The sequence below is a fragment of the Anoplopoma fimbria genome, chromosome 4, assembly GCF_027596085.1.
Source record: "Anoplopoma fimbria isolate UVic2021 breed Golden Eagle Sablefish chromosome 4, Afim_UVic_2022, whole genome shotgun sequence".
In the NCBI taxonomy this organism is placed as follows: Eukaryota; Metazoa; Chordata; class Actinopteri; order Perciformes; family Anoplopomatidae; genus Anoplopoma; species Anoplopoma fimbria.
Window position 1 is genome coordinate 24,592,043 of NC_072452.1, and position 24,557 is coordinate 24,616,599.

Sequence of the window (24,557 nt, forward strand, 5' to 3'; positions counted from 1 at the left end):
GTATGTGTCTAGGTGGGAGAATTAACCGATGTGTACACACACACACACAAACACATGCAAATGGATAGCACAGCTGTTGTTTAAGTCCTCTTTTATGCATGTTTCCGGCAGCAATGCTGCAGTATCGCTGCAGACAATTCTCTCTCGCTCACACAAACTTCTAGTTAGACAGTTTCAAGATGTTTACTATTCAATAAATATTAAAATGGTAATCAGAGACGAAGACAACATGCATGCTACAAACTGTTTGTACTTCTCCACGGCTGCATCATGTTTCCAAAGCTGTGTCAATTTGATTTGTCCATGTTTGGTTTGCTTTTCAACATGCTTTTACCATAAATATCCCAGGTGCTGGGTTTTGAGTGTGTATTAGTTAAAACATTGGCTTTGTAGAACATTTTCCCTTGCTTGAAATTGCTGAAAAGACACACTACCAACAGGGGAAACCTATTTTTGGGGAAATACATTTTGGCACAGTACTTGGCAGCTCCTTCACACTGCTGTCAATCAAACGCCTGTTGGGTTGTAAATCCTCACGGTTGAGAAGAGTGCAAAACTTTTCCAAACAGATTCCCCTTGGGACTGAAATGAAAGTGCAGCGAGAGTTCAACAAACACGCCCAGAAAGTTTAACGAGTCTGTGTCTTAGAAAACGAAATGCTGACAGAAGTGCATTTGAATACGCTGTCTGATGTACACAGACAAGTGTTTAAGCCTTTGTGCCACACTAGGGATATTTTGGGATATTTACATGTTTCATCATATTGGCAGTATTGATCCATCTTCAGCTGAAGGCCTCCTTCTTCAGCAATGACCAACCACAACTCCTAGCAGCCACTTCCATAATGGAGGATTTTATCATGGCCCATTTGGATTCCATGTCCCCAGCCTCCCCCGGGTGGCACAGAAATGGATGTGGATACAGTTGCCTTTTACACACAGTGAGGGGTGGGATGTTTAGATACTACTTTCTACTATGAACACATTCCCTCACCTACTGTATACACACACGCAACCACGCATGCATGCACGCAAGCACAATCCACCAAGACACAAGAAATCGATTCATAATTAGCATCTCAATTTAGCACACTAAAACTACCCTACGCTAAACTGGCTTAAGCTAAACTGCTACTAAGAGACACATCTAAGTAAAAAAACACAGACACCAAAGTCATTCAGTAGGAAAATAGCATTTACTTTACTTATCTCTGCAAAGTGACTTATAAGCATTATTCATTAATCCTCATTATTACTTACAGTAAAAGAATTGTAGTGAGAGTGAGAAATGTTTTTTTACAAGTTTGTTGGATGAAAGTTCAGTGTAGAATCCATCCGAGGAAAACTGGTAGCCATCATCGGTGTTGCAGGTTTTTTGCCCATTAGCTACTCAACAGACTGTGTTGTAACATTTTTTCTAGGCAGCAGCTGATTTCAGTTATTGCCAGTACAGCATTATATTCTATCTAAAAAGACTTGCATTGTAAAGCTTGATGAACAGTCACTGTTTGGGAAACTGTTGGTGCATTGAAGGCTTGTAGGAACTTTAGCTGACATTCAAACACTTGAAGGGATAGCTTGGATGTTTTAAAGTGGGACTGTATGTGAGAACGTATCCATAGCTAGTCAATATGTCTTTACTTCTATGTTTTGATTTTTCTTTTTGGTAGGTGACACTCGGATGTTGGAGCTTCCCACAAACGTCTGAAAACATCATCATGCCAAGAACATCGAATGCGTAATAGAGTATGAACGGATGGACAGGAAGAAGCAGTGCAGGAGGAAACAGAAAAAAGTTGAGGAGACAGTTGTAATGAGAGATGCGCTCTCAATTAATACAAACTAAATAAAGATTATTGGGGTGAAAAGCCAATGCTGGACCACGACAAAGTACTGCAGCAAGCAACCTGGTGCTGTTGAAGCATCTTTAACTGACAATACAAGTCTTTGATTCTGACTGGGCTGCACTCCCTGCTGGAGGAAGGAGGGAAAGAAAGAAAAAAAGAAGGAAGGGAGAAAGGAAAAACAGAGCAGAAGTTACATTTCTATTATTTACAATGTATTCACCTGTATGTTTGAATTTTTGTGTCTCTACTGTGATTATCAAGCAGCAGTTTTGGCATTTTTGTCTCACTCTAATGTACCTCAAAATTGGTACATGGTCCGTTTAGTTTCAGATGCATTTCTGTCCCACATGAGAGTGAGACAGAAATGAGCTGTCTGTGTGCGTTGACATGTCTGAAAGCCCCCTACCTTGTTTGGCCCCCGTAGCTTTCTGAGTTTCCTCCTCCTTGGCTTTCTGAGCCTCCTCGATGGCGGCCATTTTGGCCTCATGCACCTCCTTCATGGCGTTCCACTCCTTCCTGTTGTTCAGCAGGCGGTCCAGCATGGGGGTGATCTCCACATGGAAACGACTGAACTCCTGGAGAGGAAGGAGGCGTCAACACAAATCAAATCACACCCAATCAATACACCTTTGTTAGAACCAGACATTTATTAAATATTGCAAATATAACACAAACAAATTAGTTTTTAGCTAGTGCGAACAAAGTGGATTATAGTTATCGCGTTACTGGTAAATAAAGTTACACAGCCGAACGTCGATATCAATTTAAAATGCCATCAACTACCCTATAAGACAGGCTTGAAATGAAACAAGTGTAAACACACTTTACAGGTGTTCTTCGCAGCCAATGTAATGTTGTCTGACCTTGTACACAAAAGCACAAACGAAGTCGATGAAACCACACTGCATCTTTGGCAGATCAGCTGATTTGTTTCTGTCCATCATGGGCTGAAGGAGGGAGAGAAAAAGAGAAAGAAGTGTTTAAAACACCAGCGTGTACCGATGTGGTCATCAGCCCTACTGCTACGCCCTTTCACCTTAATGACTAACGGTGATCAAACAGCTTTGCTGCTATATTGTCCACCCGGTTGTCTCGCTGGAAACTATATATGAAGTTTGCAGCAATAATTACGGACAATAAAGTTTTATAATAGAAGAAAACATCAAATGTATCAACTAATTTAACTTTACGGTCTGTTTATAGGTTGATGCTGACGTGTGAAACCTGAAGAAACTGCCCAAGAACATTGTCCTTGAAGGGATAGTTTTGGTGTTTTGAAACTGGGTTCTAGGAGGTATTTATCAATAGTCAGCTGGCGATGTACCCAATTAAAAAAATATTCAATATTCCTTTAAGAACAGCACCGGTGCCTTACCAGCCTCATTGAAGCTGAGCTCTGACCTCTTTTTATGTAAACTTGCAATGCTTTTATAGGCTAGAGTACAACTGCAAAGTGAAAGAGTGCTCCATCCATCACTGACTTAGAAACCAGTTTGTACAAAAGAAATGTTAGAAGCATCCAATCGAGACCTGAAACCCAAAGAGGCTCCTGAAAGCAGCAGAGAGAGAGCGCTCCGTATAGACAAGCATCACTTTCTTTGCTTTTAAAAAGAGGGGAAACTCTTCAGGCTTGTAGAAAGGAGGGCTCCACATGTAGTCCCTCAGTGTGCAATTACAGGTTGAATGGACATGTGACGTTAAATTAGATTCACATTAGTGTTGGCAGTACACTGGACTGTGAAAATCTGTCAGAAAGTTCACACTGGCTGTAATTGCTGGCCAAAATGCCCACATGCATTTCTTGAGAAAATTGTTGGAGTGTCGCAGCCTCTGCTAAATCTCTTTTTTTCCTCCTTTCTTCTCGTCAGACCAGTGAGTCACAGAATCGACCGCTGACACACTGATCAAAATGAAAACTTTTCCCTGCTGACACAGATGCTATTAAATTCAGAGCACTGTGAGGTTAGCGGAGTGTGGGATGGTGCTTCTCGCACTTCAAGTGTCTCAAGGACATGAGGGGATGAAACAGAGCGAGGAGAGAGAGACACACTGAGGCAGAATGGAGAGAGCGAGAGAGAGAGAGACAGAGAGAGAGAGACATAGAGGCAGAATGGAGAGAGAAAGAGAGAGAGCCAGGGGAGGGTACGGTCGGCTTGGTTAGGACCACACTGCCTTCTCTTTCTGTATCAGTGCTCCACATGATGGCCTCTACATCGCTGAACACCACAGCCGCAGGGACAAAATCAAGTCTTTTCATTTTGTCTCCAGACTCTTGTTCCCCTCTCTCTAATCGTGTCCTTCCCGCTCTCCATCCTAAATTGAAGCCTCAAGGAGAGCTTCGTCCTGCCCTAATTCCCATGATCCCTCTCCACAAACCAAATCCTCTTTCTGCTCCTCTCAAACTTTAACCTACTGGCACAAAACAATGAAAGAAAAAAAAAGAACTGGAAAAATCTGAAAATAAAAAATAATCACTCAGCAAAATCCAGGATCACGTCACAACATTTTCCAATCAATAATTAAATTAATATTGATCAGACATTTAACAACCGTCTGCAAGAAGACGTGCATCATGTACTGGTTACAATTATAGGTTCATGTTCATGTTTATTCATTATAGTTATTAAAAACAAAAGGTTTGATCTAATCATAAAAGTTCCAACAAGCCGACATGAACTTCATGAACCTTTTTGAACTTCAGGATGTAAAATTCGAGACTAGTGAATTGCAGTTTTTCCCTATCCACTAACTCTTTAATGAGTTTAAGCAACTCAGATCAAAAGATCCTCTTTAGAACTTTTGGGATATTTCAACTAAAAAAAGTTGTAAAAATCAGCCTTCAAGTCTTCAAAACAGAAAGTTTCTGAGAAAAATGAATCTCAAACAGAATTTTAGACAGAATAATAAAACTGTGTAGAAGTTATTGCATTTAGGAATTATCTCGCCATCTAGTAATAATTCCTGTGTTCTTCATTAATCCTCTTTTTTTGAGGTCAGAGGTCAACTATCACTGTTGGAGCTGCAGGGTTTTTTAATGTTTCTGCTCCGGGTGATATCAATGGGACAAACGATCCATCCCTCTAAACCTTATCTTTAGCACCGAGCTCTCTGGGTCCTTACAATGGGAATTTGTTCCAGGACCGTCCTCTCCAGGTCTCCCTGCTCCCAGAACTCTGCAGCGACAGCCAGCGCCACCTAGAGGGCGAATCAGAAAAGGAATCTGTCTCAGTGGTGCTGTGGACAACACAACAAGTGACAATTATAAGCAATCACATGCAGAAACATATTGTGGATTCTGATCATCAATTAAACAAGTACTCTGGTTATGAGACCTCTGGATAAACTCAAATATGAAACAGTTAAGTAAACAAAGCTGCTTTTGACTTTTTTTGAAAAGTTGACAATTTTGGGGAATCTGTATTTCTGAATTTGTTTGTAGGGCTACAACTTCACAACTTCCCAGAACCCAAGATGTCGTCTTCAGGTTGCTCGGTTTGTGCAATGAACGGTCCAAAACCCAAAAACGCACAATGGCATGAAGTCATCACATCTTGTTAGTACGATTAATCTATTGTTAAAACTGTTGCAGATTTATTTCCCATAGTTGAAAACATCTCCTTTCAACAACTATGTTTGTTCAAGTCTCACACTAAGACTAGATTTTACAAGATAACATGTGAACACATCATGATAACATCATCATTTACCTTCACCCAAAACTCATTTTCCCTGAACGGAGCCTGAAAGCATCATAATGTAACCGTTTTGAACCTATGTACACCACTACAGTCTGTATTCTGGTGGAATGCTCCTTTAAGACACAGGCCTTCATACACAATAACTGCTATCAGGGCAGCGCTTCCATGTGGCTGATTTATGTCGCATTATAACAAGCAGGAAATCTTCATACATGTACATGTTGTTAAAATCAGCCCATAAAGCTTATTCAATATAAATAAATGAGAATCTTATTCAGAGGCTTCTATGTTGATGAGATGAAAACCTGTTTTCTTTTTTTGCCCTCACCGACCTAAAGTAGAGCAACGTTAGGTCTGATGAATAATGTGTGAATTCTGCATTCATGATAGAAAACCTCATTTTCAGAAAGAGATAGTCATCAAGCCAGTTTTGGGGAACAATTGTCATGAGGCTGGTGCAGCCAGATATTCTGTGTGCGTGGGAAGCAGAACAGAGAGAATATCAACCATTAACATGTCAGCAGAATCTCTTATCAGGAAGGAAGCAGCTCAAGCTTTTGTCTCTCCGTTACATCTGAGGGAGGGACGTATATCATCGATAACAATCTCAGGGAATCAATCTGTTACTCAAGAAAATCTCATGCGACAGTCCAAATCACAATTCTGCTTAATGCAACATCTGGTATTAAGGTCTCTGCCCATTAAATCCACCAAAGATAGTTTGGGAAAGGCTTCATATGACAGCTGAAATGTGTTACCGCTGTATTCAGGAAGGGATTCACCTTTTAAAAAAGGAAGAGTTAGTCATCAGAGTACTTTTAGACAACACTTCGCAGGAGGGCGGTCGACATCCTGACAGCCTGTGTGGGAGGTAGAGCTGACTCACCAGGTGCAAACAAAGGTGAAATCCAACCCGAAAAAAAAATAAAGTAAAATGTGGAATATCCAAATTGGCAGCAGTGGTGCAATGCAGGAGGAGTAACAACCAAAGTCCTATACAACATGTTGTATCTGATGACCACACTGGGGAGGAACAACAACCAAACAAGGAGTTGAAGACAGGAGGCCTTTTTGGATTCAGGAAGTTAGGAGTGTTAGGTGTGATTTTATCGTTACGTAAGCTAGTCAATCGAGTGAGGTAGAGAAGGCATACGAGTAAAAGAAAAATGTAAATGTTGCAACATAGTTTATGATTAGAAACATGGAGGGTTGTTTTTTCACTTTTGGTTCTGAATAATATCCTGTCTTTAAAGGAAAAGTCAAACATGGCTAAAGTGTCGAGCAGTGATTCGAAAGTGAGTGTTCACTGTCTGTAATTGTAAATTTCTCCCCCCATATGTTTTATAAAAAATGAATAAAATACTACTACAAAGTGTAGTTATTTTCTGCAGTGTTTCATAAGTGGACATGAGGGAATGAGCCTCAGAGACAAATGTCTTCTTTAACGATGCATGCTATAACAGCACAGGGTGAACTGATGTAGAAAATGAGACGGAGTTCTAACAGTTGTAACTTATGACCCTCTGAAATGAAGCCATGTCTACTTGTGACACCTTGAATAAAAGGTCTCTTTATTTTTTCTTTCTAGAATCATTTTAGGGCGCTTTCATGAGCCATAGTCTGCGTTGCTGGTCCGAATGCGAGGGAAATTCATACTTATTGTTTCGTCTTCTGTTTTGTCTGGTTCGGTATCATTTAAAGCGGAACAAATAAGAAAAAAATAATCTGCTGTCGAGCATGTACAGAGATGTGTTTTGGTTCACTTCCTGCAATTGGGTCAGTGATGGTTTTACTGCAATCAAACCACACTAGGGTTTGCTTGGAAATGGGACCACCTCCTGCCAGCAGTCCCAGAGAGGTTGTTTTGCTCAGTGCCAGAGTACAATCACTGCGTTAACATCTGCCCAAAGGAACCGCACTAGAGCTTGATTAAAACAGACTAATTGTTGGCCCTTGATTGAATCATTTTTAGCGGCCAGAGATGAAAAGAAAAGATGAAAAAAGAAACCAAATTTTATATTCAGAAATAAAAATGTTATCTTTACTTCTTGTGTCAACAGATGCTGCATCAAACACTTCACCATGCCTAAACTAGCTGTGCTTTAAATAACCATCTCTGGTTTTTATTATGGGTTATACGATGATGAATTCGAGTTTCCACTTTATATCTGTGTGTATAAGAATGTGAAGCCGGCGTTACTGATAAAGAGCATATGTTCCCAGTCAATTGCGGACAAATAAAAGGTAAAAAATGATCCTCCAGTAGCGCCCGTCAAAGAGCCGGAGATGCTTCCCCGTGTGTGCGGGCTCGATGGCGATGTGTATATCACATACTTAACTGAAATGAAATGCTGCGGCTGCCACGCAGTGATGAGGGGGGAATGAAAAGCAGCAAGTTGCTTTTGATGCATGAGGCCTTCAGGAATCACCGCTGAGAGAAACGGCAGCGCTGACAGAGTGTCATTCTCTGTCTACTTTATCACTGGTTCTCCTCTCACAGAGCCGCTCTGCACATACGAGTGTGGGCCTTATTACTGTGAGCGGCTGGATGTCGGCGAGGCTGGAGTGCCTTTTCACAGCCATTATACTGTGAAGGGTGGGAAAGGACCTTGTGTGGAGATCTCACAGGTAGGTGTGTGTGTGTGTGTGTGTGTGTGTGTGTGTGTGTGTGTGTGTGTGTGTGTGTGTGTGTGTGTGTGTGTGTGTGTGTGTGTGTGTGTGTGTGTGTGTGTGTGTGTGTGTTGCTCTGGATCTCCCATGGTTTGGCGATGGCAGAAAGGTCACAAGCGGTCATCATCATGGCCCTAAAAACCACAACACATGATTAAGATCTTTACATCTCTGTTGGCACGTGTGTGTGTGTGTGTGTGTGTGTGTGTGTGTGTGTGTGTGTGTGTGTGTGTGTGTGTGTGTGTGTTTGTGTGTGTGTGTGTGTGTGTTTGCTCCCTACATGACGATCTCTTTGCGCGTGGTCTCCAGCATCATGTACTTGGTCCAGTCGTTCCAGTTCTCGTAGGTCTTGGACTGGTCCACGATCTTCTGGAACATCGTCCTCTTCCTGCACAGGAAGAAAAACAGTACTCCCAAAACATACATCTAATCTGTTTCTACTGCATGATGTTCATCACAAGGCATTAGTGTTACAGACTCCTACACATTAACCCAGCTGTCTTGGTGTTGTAAACATCATGTTTGAGAGGGTGGTTTTGCTGTGTATTTGGGATGGACAGTGGGGGTGTTTGGTTACAAGGCAAACTTTAGGATGATATTTCTGATAATAAAAGGTTTGAACATATATCGATGTGTATTGCTGTCATTCAGTCTTCTGTCTTTCTTCCCTTTTCGAGATCATAAAACACAAGATCTGACCCATATATCATTGTTTGTTATGATGCATGTGGAGTAAGGGTTGTGCCTGAATAATACACTTTGTTTGTGGTTGATTAATTAACTGTTTCCTTTTCAAAATCAATCTACAAAGTCTATGTTAATCGTAACCATTGAAATCATTCTGAAATTCAGACACTGGACAATATGAAATGACTTTTAAACGTGCATCTCACTAGTTGAAATGTCATCATTTGGTCTCAACTTGCTGACTAAATTGCATTTAAAGGAGAGGAATAGTGTATACACATCAATGGGTGTATTTGCATGCTGTTGTACTGACTTGAAGTAGAGAGCCAGGTCAGTGGCGATGATGGCGATGTCCATGAGGTGGATGACGGTGTCGTGCTGACGGCGGTTCAGATTCTGATAAATGTTCAACGTCTGAAACACGAGAGACAGTCAGAAAAGTCAAAAGGACATCAAGGATATCGGGTAGCTTAAGAAAGGGTGGGTGTTATTGAAAAAAAACATTTTCAGTAAGCGACTAAGATATAAACGTAATATTCTTTTTGTGCTGCAGAGGACAACATACTGTACCAATAAAACATTCCTTCAGCCTTTGTCTTGTTGCTTATAAATATCTCATCTGATTTGCATTGCTTTACATTGTACAGGTGTTCAGGTGTTCGTTATTATATGCGTGTGTGTGTGTGTGTGTGTGTGTGTGTGTGTGTGTGTGTGTGTGTGTGTGTGTGTGTGTGTGTGCGTTACGGCAGCATACTTCATCTCTCAGCAGAGTCTTGCCAATCTCCAGATGGTGTCTTTCCAAGATGGAGGAGCCGTGAAGCTTTGCCAGAGGATTACCAGACCTGGAAACACACACAGACACACACACACATGCACACACACACACACACACACACACACACACACACACACACACACACACACACACACATACAATTGGGAGGTTACACTGTGATCAATCATGCATGTTAAACTCAGGGTGGGCCTGGCCTGCTGTGTCGGTGGCTAATGGCGGCTCTCATTAGCTCATCCATCAGCAGGTGGAGCAGAGCAGCTGGAGGTGTATCTGGTCAATATGAGCTCATTGATGACCTCAGTGTGTCACGTTAGCTTCACTCAAAGAGCTGAGGTCAGCTCGCCTGAACACGGGAGGAGTGGCTGCTGCCACCTCGGGTTGATTAAAAGGTCTCATAAAAACTGAAGGGTGAGATTTACTAAACGAGAGAAAGAAATCAGGTCAAGGTAGAAAGTAATTAATAAAACCGTATTTTAATGTATCATATTGTTTATTTCTACCCGCTATCTTAATCGATTTTGTTTAATTTAGAGACATTTGATGTTTTTACATCAGTTTATAATCAATTCTTGGATCAAAAACGTGGACTTCCTGCTCTGCAAGAGACATCAAGATTCAAAACATGCCTACCACAGTATACTGTGTATCTAATGATTGCTCTTAGAAAGAGAAATCACTGCTACATGCATGTACTGTACTTTATTGTGTATAAAGTATTTGTAACTCAACAGGTGTTTTTGTGCCTCAGTAGCCTTTATGATCTCGTTTATCAAACCCTGAAGCTGATTATTGAGACAGCCTCAGTGCTCTCAAACTGTTTCTGATATCGGATGGATCCAAAGGGCCTATAACGCTTTAAAAGAAGTTAAAGATTAAAACATACACACAGACGCTAAATGATTAGTTTTGGAGCAACAACCACAAATAGATCTGAAAAAAATCATGAAAAGTAAAGAAATATACAACAAAACAAAAGGTGAAGTAAAGACGGATCGAGTTTGATTATATAGGCCAAAATCCCGAAGTTCAATTAAGCTCACTAGTTACTTCTAAATGTATTAATTCCCTCTAAAAGGTCAGTATGTTAGTTATGTTAATTAATACTTTAAAAAAAATACATATAAAGGTTTTATTTAATTATCAGACGGACATGCTCAAGCTGGAAGCTGCCACCTTTCTGTTGATTAAACAAAATGCTGAAACACTCCCTCCTTAGTCTTCCCTGTGTCTCTCACTTCATCTGGTAGAGGTTGTTGGTTCCTCTGTGGTCGATATCGTGGCAGAGGCCGGCGGTCACCATGGCCATACACTCCAGGTCTGTGTAGTAACGCTTCAGATCCCCCGTCTGAGAACACAAACAAACAGAAACAAGTCAGAGGGATGGAGCGGGGAGTGTATTTGTAGAGACAAGGGAGGTATGCATCCATGACTCATTGAGTTTCATGCATATTATCACATATGTGAATATAAAACACAAACAAATGGAGGCCTTCATATATATATATATATATATATATAAACAATAACAATAACGCACTCACTGGGTCTCTTATTAATGACCAGTTCAGGCCACACTAGCTCACTTTTCATTTACAGACACACTTCATCATTTCTTTCCAGATGAAGGAATGGCAGAGGAGGAGAAAGAATGTTTATCACTTTGAATCAGAGAGGAGGAGGGAGGAGGAGGAGGAGGAGGAGGAAAAAGATTGAGAGCAGAGGGTGAGGGATTGATGAAGACTTAGAGACGAGAAAAATGGAAGTAGTCAGTTTCTGTGACTGTCTCACCATCAGCAGGGTGAACATGGTCTGTCCGACGTTGAAGCCGTGTCTCCAGTTGTGGTAGGTGATCTTCCTGTAGCCTTTACTGAGAGAGTATATGAACCTCACCAGGGCCTGCAGACACACAGACGCACAGTTTCTGCTTTTAACTTATGTTTACATGGCAAAATGTAAATAAATATGAGTTTGAGACAGATAAGTTTTAGTTCTCTACGATTGTTATTCGACTTTCAGCTGAATTGTATCATGATGATTGAATATTTTATTAGAATCTTGCAATTTTCTATTGTCTAAATGAGAATTATTTTCACTGATAATCAAACTTTATAAATCTCACATTCAAAGATACAACTGTATTAAAGTTGTTGAATGAAGCTTTGAATGTCTGTCGTCACATTTTATGAAATCAGCCTTAAAAAATAAAAATTTTAATATATATATATATATATATATATATATATATATATATATATACAGTACCAGTCAAAAGTTTGGACACACTTCTCATTCAATGGTTTTTTCTTTATTTTTATTTTTTTCTACATTGTAGATTAATATTGAAGACATCCAAACTATGAAGGAACACATATGGAATTATGTGGTAAACAAACAAAATGCTCAACAAACCAGAATATGTTTTATATTTTACATTCTTCAAAGTAGTTGAATGAGAAGGTGTGTCCAAACCTTTGACTGCTACTGTATATATATATATATATATATATATATATATATATATATATATATATATATATATATATATATATATATATGCAAGTTAATACATGTTCAGTGAGCTTACAGTTTTTTGACTGCAATGAAAATGTTGTTTTGAGAGGCTCAATGCCAACAAGTATTGAGGGAAGCAAAGTATTTTATTAAATAAAAGCATGTTATGAATCTTTTTTCAATACATTTTTACTTTTGGGATTTTACAAAGCTCTGGAGTAATTGGAAATGTTTGGATCACATGAGTCGGAAACAATCCCACTCAACCGTCACTGGAAACTACTTCTCCAAATATTATAATACTTATAATATTAATGTAGCCTAATCTTTATCGGCAACGGTGCAGAAATATTGGCTTTGCAGAATGAATAGACATGCACAGTCATAACTATTTCAAAAAAGCTGGCCAGCATTCAAACGTTGATTTAGAATTTTAAATGTCAACACTGAGAATGAAGCTTCGAAGCTTTCAACTATTTGGTACAGACCTCAAACCTGTTTGACAATGCAGCTTATGGAGATGTATAGCATGGAAATTCATCCCGTAGCCCAGCTTAGTAGTTCATTAACTAACTAACTAACTAACCACCCACCTCTCTGGGAATGTGAAACTTGTCCACCACTTTCAGTTCGTAGTACATCTTGATGCCGCATTTCACCAGCTCCAGTTCGGTGTGGTGAAAGTCATAGAAGTGGAATTCGAAAATCTCAGTTTTCTTAGAGTCTGGCAGGACCTCAGACTGTGGACGGAGATGGAACAAACACTTAGAAATTCATACTTATTTTGTGCATGAACAATGGATTTGGATTTCAAGACATTTCCAATTTCATGGAATATCTTGAAACACAAACTGGATGCTTCTTCTTGTTGTTGTTTACCAGAATCTCTTGGAGCTCCTCCTCCTCACACTCGTGCGGTTCCTTCCCCCATCTCTCATTGGTGTTCTGGGGAAACACACAACATCAGCGCTCACCTTGGATGAAATGGTTTGACATCAATCACCAGACTTCTGATCTAAGGTCAAATCAGGTATCTGTTGTTCTTCTGTCTCTCTCTGTCTGCTGACAAATCACCTCATAGAAAATCTGACATCTAATTTCAGTTTATAAACGATGCTCACCTCCTGTTTAGATCATCCATATCAACCGACTGGTTTGAAAACTGACTGGTTTTGTTCTGTCTAGCACCAATGTCAATGAAGAAAGCAAGGATTCATTCCTTATATATTCCGATTCCCTTAAAAAAAAGACGCTCTTCATCTCATCTTTGGAGCACCGAATGTGATATTTAGTGTCCCGAATTTCAACATTAACACAATTTTTTAAATGTTTGCTTTGCTGAAATTTTAAGTAAAAACATCTGGCTACAAACCACAGTCAAAATGTGCTACTGTAGTTTTTCTTTTTCTAAATAGAAGATTTCTCTTATATGCCCCATTTCCTGCTTGTTTTGCATCAACATTTTCTTGAGTTTTATTCATGGGGGACATGAGACATTCATCTCTCAATATAACTATTATTAGGTCATTTAAAAAAAACTACATAGGCAAAGTATAGAAAAGAATAAATTAAGTCTGTTCACATGGCTTTACCAACAAACCAGCATTCAAATTATGTGCGAAAAACTGAAATCCTTGACTTTTAAAAAATGTTTGAATGACCCTAAAGTCTGATTTCATATCAGCCTTTAAAACGTTTAATTTATATATTTATCGATATGGAAGTTGATGTGGTAAAGAACCACATGTATCTACTGACCAGAACGTGCTGGATTTCATCCTTGCGGCACTTGACGTGGTACATCACCATGTCCTGGAAGATGTCCTTCCTGTTCTCCAGCTTGTTCATCTTGTCGTAGGTGTCAGTGTTCAGCACCGACCAGCCCAGGAACTGAGTCAGAGACTGGACACAGGTGTGAGAGAGAGAGAGAGAGAGAGAGAGAGAGAGAGAGAGAGAGAGGGAGAGAGAGAGTAAGCAGCCCATTACTGGTGGCAGGTATGTTGAATCTTTTGTTTTAGAGTAGGTGACACTGTTATTCTTTCTGTTCAGCTATGGTGGCTATCACTGCTCAAGCTAACAGCCTTCCTCCGTCCAAAAGTGAAAAACTTCCTGTCAGTGGTGGAAGAAGTTCTGATCCTTCATCTTGAGTTAAAGTAGAAACACCACAATGTGAAAAAGTCCGGCATTCAAAACTCACTCAGAAAAACTTTAAGCATCAAGAGTAAAAGTACTTACTGACTCTTTACCACTGGTTCCTTAACATGTAAGCATCATTTTAATGTTTCAACATCATAGTGAAGTTTAACCGCTTCCTATCCTGATGGGTCGTTCAATAATTCATTGGATTTCATATCTTTATCATGTGGTTTGTATGTAATATCTAGCAATATTTGACAAATAAATGTAATGGAGCACAAAGTGACAGTTCAAATCTGCTTCATATGTAAAGGCTCAAGTAAAGTACCTCAACATTGTACAAGAATAAATGTATTTTGAGTGTACTTTGAGTTTGAGTCCATAAATATACAGATTTTAATGAACAGCTGAGCATCAAACTGTCATGTTGTGTATTTTAACTGAATTCTCAGCAGAGAGGCAGAAAGAGAAACTTCAGTAAAAAGCCTCCAGGCCCAACGATAAATAATGCAGACGCTCTGAATGGCCTGAGTGTATTTATACACCAATGACTCAATGCTGCCACACACACACACACACACACACACACACACACACACACACACACACACACACACACACACACACACACACACACACACACACACACACACACACACACACACACACACACACACACACACAAACAGCCTGTACCTCCATCAGAGTTTCGTCCATCTCATCAAAGGGTTTCCCGTCCTTCCTGTTATAGAACGTGGCCACGCCCACTATCTCCTCTTTCTTGTTGACGATGGGCATAGACAGGACGTTCTTAATGGTCCAGCCGGAGTCATCCAGAGGCTCTTTCTGTGCACGAACACACACGTAAACAGTTCAACATGCAATGACTATAAATAAGAATACACTCTCTTTGATATGGTCAGGCAGTAACATGGGGCTGTTTTGTTTTTTTACAGCGTATCAGTATTTTTTTACTGACGATTGTAATAAAGAAAGCAGGAACCCTACGGAAATGTAATATGACCTTCTACATCCAGAGGAAATATGAGAGAGAATCAATAATTCACCTGCTCACTACCTCTAAAATATGAACACACTGCAGGAGCAGCTTAAAAAAAGTCTCATTTTTTAAAACAGGCTCATACTTCTGCACTTTAGCTTCATCACAAAGTGGAAATGTATTTTATTGGATTATCTGTCAAGAGTAAGAAAGAACTGAATGAAATAAAAAGTCCCATCCTTCACTGGGAAAGTGTGTAGCTTAAAGGGAAAGTTGAATTTGATGTTTTAAAGGGTTTGTTCAGAGTCAATACAAACAAACTAATCGATCAAGGTAGCGGTAGATCAATAACTTCGATGTCTGGTGGATTTTAAGAGAGCATAGATAACAGCTTCTGTTCCCCATCAGAACAGACTGACTGACACCAGGGTAAACTATTGAAAACATTCTAAATATAGCGTACACTTAAACCATTATCTGCTTCTCTTTTCCATAACATTGCTTTGCTTCTGTGGCGGTGTTGCATCAAATTCTGTGACCCATCAGATTGACTCAAATGGGAAGTTAATCTTTGTTGCCAATGCAAAACTTTTGAACATTTCCTACTGGTACTATCTTTAAATCAGATGTAACAACAAATCATGTTATGATAGTGACTATAAAATTACAATAAAAGGCACAAACATGTGTACCTGTCTGCCTCTCTTTACTGAGGGAGTGCCAACCACCATCTTTAAGTAATCCACTGACTATGGATAAGCACCTCATACTTCTATACTTCAATAAATCCAAACCATCCCTTTGACAAATCTGAATGAAAACTATCATGTGGAAAAATAACAATCTCAAAGGTTGTGTGTGCTTCTTCATCATGGATATCAGAGTTATTTACAGCAGTTGAATAGAGTTTGATGATGATGTTTCAGCAACTAAAACCTCCCTTTAAAAAAATCAAGTGAATTTATCTAGTCCCATTTCATAAAACTGCACTCTAAAGTGCTTTACAAGGTAGTAAAGAGCAACACATTCAGCAACAGAAAAGAGGGGAAAATAGAGATGAGCAGAAGCCGTATAAATAACAGAGAGGATAAGATTGGTTGCCTCTTTTGACGGGGACTAGTTTGCACTGGTGTTCTAGTTCATACAGGGAAAAAAACACACGTAGAGTACACAAAGCGTGTCCTTTCAACATACTAACCAAGCAGGATTTGAGTATGTTCATACTGGAAAAGTGACAAACTATCGAGTATATTGAGTGTTTCCTGTTTCCTTTTTGTTGTTTACTTACGGCTCAAACTCTATATTATTAATAAGCATGTATTGTAGAATACTGTATAGTTTTTGTATTTATTATAAATTTGGTACACGCAGAATTCAACAGGACAACAAAGACCAGAATGCAACGCATTACAATAAATCATCACAAAATAAGTTAAGTTCCCCAATGAAGCTCTGACGGATCAAACTATAAGAGAAGAGGTGGATTTCATGTTAACATTCATTGTTGTCAGCAGTGCAGAACTAATGACAGACAGAGTATAATAAGGATAAATACTATGGGCGCTTTATAGCGCTCAGAAAACTCATTTACACAAAGCAGAGCAGAGCATGAGGGACATATTTATTCAGGACTCAAAGGCAGAATCGTTCCCTGGTGGTTCATAAGAGCCCATTATGTAACTAAAATAGTTTTTTTAATATTAGTATTTCAACATATACCCTCCATTCTATTTAATTAATTCACAATCAAGAGTAGAGGCTCTCATATATAATGCAATTACTGTGATATGCTAATGTCATCTATTACTTTACATAAAAATCTGATTACAGATAGTGAGGGAAATTGCTCTCACAGCAACAACTTGTGTTGATGTACATAAAGAGATGAACGTGACGCTGGGCGGAACTGGATGTATTGTTTCCCGGATAAATGAATGTAAAAGAACAAATAATATCAATGAAATGAATGTCGTACTGGCTGTGGATGATCACATTTGTACAGAGCTTTGGAGAACAGTTTCTGCTAAGTGAATAAATGTAAATGTATAATATTTGATAATTAGACATTTTCATTTGAATGCATATTAATTACATTTGGTAGCAAGGTAGCAAGAGTTTTATCCTTTATCTAAGGACATTTTGGGGCATGTTTGCCTTAATTTACGACGGCGTATTGCAGCCATTGTGGGAAATGTTTTTTAAATGAATAAATTAAAAAGCTCAGGTAGAGGGGTGAGCAAAATAAGGAAGAATCTCAGAGATTAAAGATTGTAAATATACGGGGAAAAAAATACATTTACGATTAAAAAAACTTAAATCTGTATGTTGATTTCAACTAAATTGGCCAAATTCCCAGCAATGTCTCTCCAAATTCTTGATACTTATGATGATATGGTGATTCTGGGCTGAATTCACAAGTAACTAATTGTTTCTAAATCTGATCAGGTGTAGTACACGGCAAGCGGCAACGTCCGTGGTGTGATGAGGTTGTTCCGTGTTGTGAAGTGAAGTGATGTGGTTCCTTACAGACGAACATGATGGAAAACTGAGGCTGACTGTATCTTATTAGTAATATTGAACAATTGTTCTTGCCTAAAGCTTTTGTTCTTGTGCTCTTAACTAGCACTTTCAAGAAAAAATTTAAGTTGCAGCTTTCTTACCTGGAAGTTGAAGAAATCATCCTGACCTGCATTCATTATGTTACAAATCTGTGGAAACAAAGGGAAAAAAGAAGAGAGAACGACATTGAGCATGATGACATTTCTGATGGGAGTTTAAACAATGTTTTCATGTGAGAAAACACATTAAACACAAAGATTCCACCCTCACATGTTCATATGTAATGTTCAAGAGGTGACAGAGTTGTATTGCTCCACTGTGAATCCATTCAAACCCCCTTGTGTCACATCACAAAACCATTAGTGTCAATCTGACCCTCAATTTATGAAAAGGTGAAGCTGAAGTTCTCCTTTTACAGGATGTAGAAGAGAAAGAAGATGAGGGAGGAAAGATGATGTCGAGTTGAAAAAATGACAAGCGGAGAAGACAGTGAAAGGAGAGGACAGACGGAGGGATAGATGGACGAGTCGGTTTGGAGAAACGAACACGGTGATTAATTACAACGGCTGCAGAAATTACTTTTATACATCACAGCAGCGTGCGGCTGAACACTTTTCATTTCCACAACGGTGTGCACACTGACAACTGTGTAATAAGGCCTAATGGCGTTCTGCTCCTCTGACCACCTGCAGCTTCCAGAGGAGGTATTTTGAAATTAGGATATTTTTAAAGGACACTGGTTTTACACAGACTCCTGCACAGAGGAAAAGGAAAGAACGTTCTCTGAAAGTCAGAGTGAGAAATGTGGAGGAGGGATTTTCTGCTCGGAGCAGAAAGTTTCATTGAATCCAGCCACACTCGCTGATTTTCAAAACATATTCAATCACTGAAATAAAGCTGGATTCTGTTGAAAGTCAACCCTACTAAATGTTCACTGTTCCACATTTGTCATTGTGTTTCTTTAAGCCTTTGATTTCAAGGACTTTAACAGGAATTGAATGCATTATTATTATTATTAGTTATACAGCTATTTACATAACCCTTGAGCCTCCCTTACTGTATATTCCTGCTTTTGCTCCTCTCAATCTCAACAATAAAGGATTTATTGAACTCTGTGCAGGCTGTAATGTAAGAACAACACAACTCTGTGTTCATGATACAAATCTGTTAATTCCTCATCCTGTCATTTAAGGTCTCAAACAGACCTCGTTATTCGGATTCCTGTATCTCTCTTTTGATTAAATCTGCTGAAAATTGGCAAAAACATTCTGTCTTGTATCGTCAGACAGGTTGTTGTTGTTGTAATTACTTCTGCTAAACAGAGCAGTCACTGTTCACTTTATTCATTAGTTGTTTATTTCATACATGGTCAGGTTTCAGGGTGGAGGAGCTGTTGTTGAAGGGTCACGTGCTCAAATCACCCAATGAAACATGCAGGAACATTAGAGAACATCTCTGACAGACAGAACAGTTTGACATGCAGAAAACTGAAGCAGAACGATGAAATATGCTGCAAATTTCCCCGCTGCGGGACTAATAAAGGATTATCTTATCTTATCTTATCTTATCTTATAACTCTGATGTAGAGTTTGTGTGACACCCAACAAGTTTCCAAGGGGAATTTGTTTATTTTAATCTCTTCAAAGATTAAACAATGTGCTGTTATCCGTTAGGAAACATGTAAAATGTTGCATGAAACTGGATTTGAGAGTTTATGCTAATTTTCAAAACAATTGTGAAATCCGTTCAAAATCTCAAAGCAAACTGGAAATAAGAGAAGAAGACAGACACTGACCAGTCCGGTCTCTGCTACGTAGGTTGGTAAACCGCTAACCAGGACCCAGTGATCTGCTGGAGGAGTCCTGAAGATCAACACAACATAATGATAACAATTAACAACAACCGCAAAACAAAACGATAATGTTAACTACTTTCCTGTTGAGTGTTGATATCAATATGTCTCTGCCACAGTGAAATAAAGGCTGTGTAAAATCATTCAAATGAAATAATGCATGCACAACTTTCAGTTTAAGCAGGTGAGATTATTCTGTAGTGCATTGTTTGGACGGAGGTTATTACTGTTTACAACGGTAGCAATGTTAGATAATAGAAAACAAAAAAAAAGAATCCTGTTCAGTGAAATGTAGATGATGTTGTTTTTGTGAGGGAGGAAGAGACTGCATTAATAACCTGCTGTTATCTCTCTGATAAACAGAGTCCAGTCAACTTAAATGTGCCGCATTGTTTGGATCTAAAGGTCTAAAAAAAGGGTTGAATGCATTTCCCGTTCCTCATAAAAGATTTGGATTTTTCTTAAACTTTGAAAGCTGCATTGTTCACATCCATGTTTTTTTCTTCTTCCCTGCTTTGTTGGTGCATTTCTGTTTCTTAGCATTTTACACTCTCCTGCATATCGGTATCGGTGGAATAGTGAAATACGATTAACGGGTATGTTTAGTGTTTATTCACCACGTGAGTGTGCGTCCATGTGCACAAGAGCAAACAAAACACTGGTTATATTTAAACTAGAGCGCCGTCTTGACTTACGGTATGACTTTGATGTCTTCTTTACCGTGGAGGATGTAGTCAATCAGTTTGTAGAAAATGATTTCCTTGAGACACAAAACAAAAATTGTTTTTTTTTTTGTGTGTAGAGAAGATGATTTAACCATGGGTGACGTCACAACAACAGAAATGAGCAGTAACAGTAGCAGTAGTTGTAGTAGCAGTGGTTCATATTTCCTCACCCTCCCATCAGGAGTTTTGGGTCCATCATATGGTGGAACTTCTCCCATCAGGACCGGCCACAGGTCAAAGAACTCCTACACACACACACACAGACACACACACACACACACACACACACACACACACACACACACACACACACACACACACACACACACACACACACACACACACACACACAGAAAACCAGACGATTTAGAGATGGCAACACAGCTGACACAGCTGCTTCTGTTGTTTCATTATTTAGATGCACTTACTGGTAATTGGAGGCTCATCAAACATCACCATTCTGCCTGAAATAGCTAATTCCAGCCTCCTCTTAGGACTGGGTTATATATATTTTTGTCCTGTCTTCCCAAAGTGCACAGTTTCCAAAATCATGGATCTCAGAGCTGAGCTACTAGTTTTGTTTATCTCTGAGTGCTTTATTCATGAAATCCAGTGTAGTTACCAGACAGCCATCTGTGTAGGCAGACAACATGTGTTTGTTCTCAGATAGCAGGTGTTAGGAATCAACTGGCAGCTGCTTGTAATTAGGTGACAGCCACAAGCCAATAAGTAGTATTTATGGCAACATGTTAGTATGTGAGGATCAGGAGATGGTTTTAAGTGTTATCTATGTCTTTGACACAAGGGACTGAAGCAAAAAGAAGACAAAAGAAACCCCAGAGGAGCTTCCCAAAAGAGGAGGAGGAACAAACAGAAACATATCTCCTCAAAACTAAGCTGGGATGAGAACGGCACAAACACAGAAGGACATTATTATTAAGAACTGGATGCAGGCAGTTTAAAACTTGTAAATGTTTATGATCACTATATACATTTATTTATTTTTTTCCGGGATGTTATGGTAGTTTTATAGCTGATGCTAAATGTGAAACTTTACGATTTTTGGCCTAGAAGCACTGTTGCTGCAGTGAAGCTTCTTAAGACCAAATTCAAACCCTTAAATGTGGATTATTGCTTTCAAATCTAAAGTTGTCTGACTACTTAAGCTTCATTTATTTGACCTTATGCACACATATGCATGCAGATGTGTGCATTTAGATACATAAAGCGTGTGCATGAGTAAATAAGTAAACATTGTGGCAATACAAATGTTGATTTTGTATAAAACCAGTTGCGCTTTTCTTTATTATAACAGTTGCATTACAGTCGTACAGCTATTATTTATATTTGTGTATTTATTTATCATATTTTATAAGCCATTATAAAACATTATTTTATAACATTGTATCATCATATGTCCAGATTCTTAAATACAATTTGGTCTAAAAAAAAAAATACAAAATTTGGGACTTAAAACTGAATATGAGTGCACATTTTTACGAAACCTAATTTAGCACAAATAGGAATCTACAAACAGCGGGCTACAGTGCTGCTTAGATAAGATAGATAAGATAATCCTTTATTAGTCCCGCAGCGGGGAAATTTGCTTGCTGACCTCTTTATTAATTGTTTTGTCTGTCCCCCCCATCTTTATCCTTGACACTGGGTGTGTATCCATGGTAACCCACCTTGGTCTTGGTCATGTCCAGCAGGCCCACGGAGTAACGGTCACAGTTGAGGAAAGCTCTGACGGTGTACAGGGCCTTGTGGAACTGCCTCTCTATGTCCGTCAGCTCTTCAAACACCTTGCTGGCCGACCACAGCAGCACCTGGACGGCAGAGTGGAACGCGACAAAGAACAGAAACTTTAAAGTTCATGCACGCCACAGACATCTTCCGCATATCTAACTGCTTCTTGTAACGTGCCTTTTGTTAGACTTTGTGCTTTCAGAGTCAGGCCAAATTTAGGCATCTTGTCAAATACACCGATCCGTTGTACGACTCTCTTTGCATTTCTTTTACGCCATTCTTTGTACCACATATGTATGTCATCTATGCACCTTATTTCTGTTCACACTGTCTCTAAAAAACATCCGATCTGAGTCTAAAATGATGAAAAAAGGCTTATTCCGATGCCAAAGGAACGAGTACATGCTCTGCAGTCTCACCTGTCCCTTCCTGGTCTCACAGTTGTGCAGGTAGCTCAGGTGGAAAACTCTCAAGATCAGGTTGGCGAAGTTGAGATACTTGTTCAGGGTCTGGAGGAACACAGCACACACTTTGCTTCATACTGAGAAAAGAATGTGATGACCTCTGAAAAACACAACTGGTTTGTTTATCCTCATTCCTCTTCATATGTTTTGTGTGATGAACACACTTTTTTATTCTTAATAACCTTTCTTGTATTTCAAAGGCCAAGCCATACCTATCTCAATATTCAGTTTTATAACATCTGTAAGCCACTTTTACCTTTTATGTCATCAGTCAGAGCAGGTGACACTTTTCAAATGGCAGACGTATAATAAGTTGCCGATAGTTATATTTGTCAAAGAACCGTGTTTGACAGGTGATATTAAACCAAAAGGTAACATAGTCTAGTCTTTCTTCACATAGAAAATGCACCATCTATCATATGTGCATGGTATTTTGACTGTATGCCACTGAGACTTGGTGATAATATTTTTACATCAAGTTATTATTATTTTTTGGCAGGGAGGAATTGGCAGAGAGTTTTCAGTATGACTTTTTAATCACGGTGTTCCAGCCCTCTGCTCCCTCTGCACTGCTGTTTTAGTCAGATATAAAACATGGACTTATATTTGTGGGAATTAAAATGAGTGGAAAGTTTGGCCACAGGGTCTTCAAAACACTTTTTTGGGGTGCAGATAGCATCCCATGTAGCCGGCACGTATGATCTCCCAGGAATATGAAGGCTCCATTTATGGCACAAAGCTGTGTGTGCTGTTCAGTGTTGCCAACTCTTTTTCTAATGCAAGTAGCTAGCACAACTCCAATAGTTGCCAAAAATAGCATATTGGCAACGTCAACAGAGGAAAACAAAAAGCGATCCCGTTGTCTTTTTGACAGCAACAATGATATAATTTGTAAATGCAGGTTGAAAAGTTGTCACTTTAAAATGAATCCATTAATATAAGTGCTCAGGAGTCAAGATTATTCTCTAATATTCCAGATAGAATTCGTATATTCTCCTGAGTGTAAACAGCAAATCAGCAGGATTTTGTGTATTTCTTTGTGTTTTTTCACAGAAATCCGGACCCAAACGCAGAAATTTGTATAATTTATCAAATTGGGATGATATTGCAACCAATGAACTCTTTGACTGATTTCTAGTTTACCCTTCATCATCAGCCTGTCATCACGCTTGAAGTGAAACAGGGATTATATACAGTTATAAGTAGTGTTATTATTTGACAACAAGGTTCTGGGATGGATTAACTGGGGAAGAAGAAATATACAGCAGATTAGTTGCAAAAGCATGGGAGTAGAGACAGAACCGTCACCGAACGACAGAAGCTGCATCTACGTCATATGGTTTAATGAGGATTTTAGAACAGACCTCATAAATAAATCATTGTAAAGTTTGTGTTTGAGTGACATTGTTTTGGCTCTCTGTCCAGTCAGGCAGTCAGTTTCTAACGGAGACAGTTTGGAGAATTGACAAAAGTAAGTAAAGGAAAATTACATAAAAGCTACACTTGTTTCTTGTTTTGAGGCACTTTGTAATGGTTTTATAAAGAGCTCTATATGTAAAGCTGACAACTGTGAAAAAGTGTGCAGAGGGTGAATTTCCAGGACCGTCAGTGTTAGACGTTACCTCTTCATCCTTCACAGTGAAGCTCGGCCCGTCCAGCTTGTTGATGGCCATCATGACGGCCACCATGTCTTTACCGTTCATGACGGGGATGGCCAGGACGCTCTTGGTCTTGTACTCAGTCAGCTCGTCCACAAACCCGCTGTAATGAGCGCTCTGTGCAGAGAGAGAGAGAGAGGACAGAGTGTTCGATTGTATCTAATTGTCTGATCTTTGCCCCCTTGCATCCTTCCAGACTTCCAGCT

At 39.3% G+C, this 24,557-nt stretch overlaps 1 protein-coding gene across 2 annotated transcripts in view; it reads right to left on the bottom strand.

Annotated features, from left to right (window-relative positions):
* Positions 1–1,926: 1,926 nt before the first annotated feature.
* pde6a (phosphodiesterase 6A, cGMP-specific, rod, alpha) overlaps positions 1,927–24,557 on the bottom strand; it is a 28,235-nt gene continuing 5,604 nt past the window's right edge. The window contains exons 3-23 of one of the 2 annotated variants that reach the window (XM_054597189.1): positions 24,316–24,468; positions 22,649–22,738; positions 22,169–22,309; positions 20,651–20,725; positions 20,451–20,515; positions 19,699–19,765; positions 18,005–18,052; positions 15,041–15,190; positions 13,967–14,110; positions 13,088–13,153; positions 12,802–12,948; positions 11,486–11,593; positions 10,933–11,042; positions 9,656–9,743; positions 9,215–9,315; positions 8,495–8,602; positions 8,287–8,348; positions 4,967–5,043; positions 2,710–2,793; positions 2,253–2,421; positions 1,927–1,970 (exon numbers count right to left, since the gene is read on the bottom strand). In XM_054597189.1, coding sequence (XP_054453164.1) covers positions 1,927–1,970; positions 2,253–2,421; positions 2,710–2,793; positions 4,967–5,043; positions 8,287–8,348; positions 8,495–8,602; positions 9,215–9,315; positions 9,656–9,743; positions 10,933–11,042; positions 11,486–11,593; positions 12,802–12,948; positions 13,088–13,153; positions 13,967–14,110; positions 15,041–15,190; positions 18,005–18,052; positions 19,699–19,765; positions 20,451–20,515; positions 20,651–20,725; positions 22,169–22,309; positions 22,649–22,738; positions 24,316–24,468 — 2,097 coding nt within the window. Of the gene's footprint in view, positions 1,974–2,252; positions 2,422–2,709; positions 2,794–4,966; positions 5,044–8,286; positions 8,349–8,494; positions 8,603–9,214; positions 9,316–9,655; positions 9,744–10,932; positions 11,043–11,485; positions 11,594–12,801; positions 12,949–13,087; positions 13,154–13,966; positions 14,111–15,040; positions 15,191–18,004; positions 18,053–19,698; positions 19,766–20,450; positions 20,516–20,650; positions 20,726–22,168; positions 22,310–22,648; positions 22,739–24,315; positions 24,469–24,557 lie in introns of both variants that reach the window. The other variant, XM_054597188.1, reaches the window with a different exon arrangement.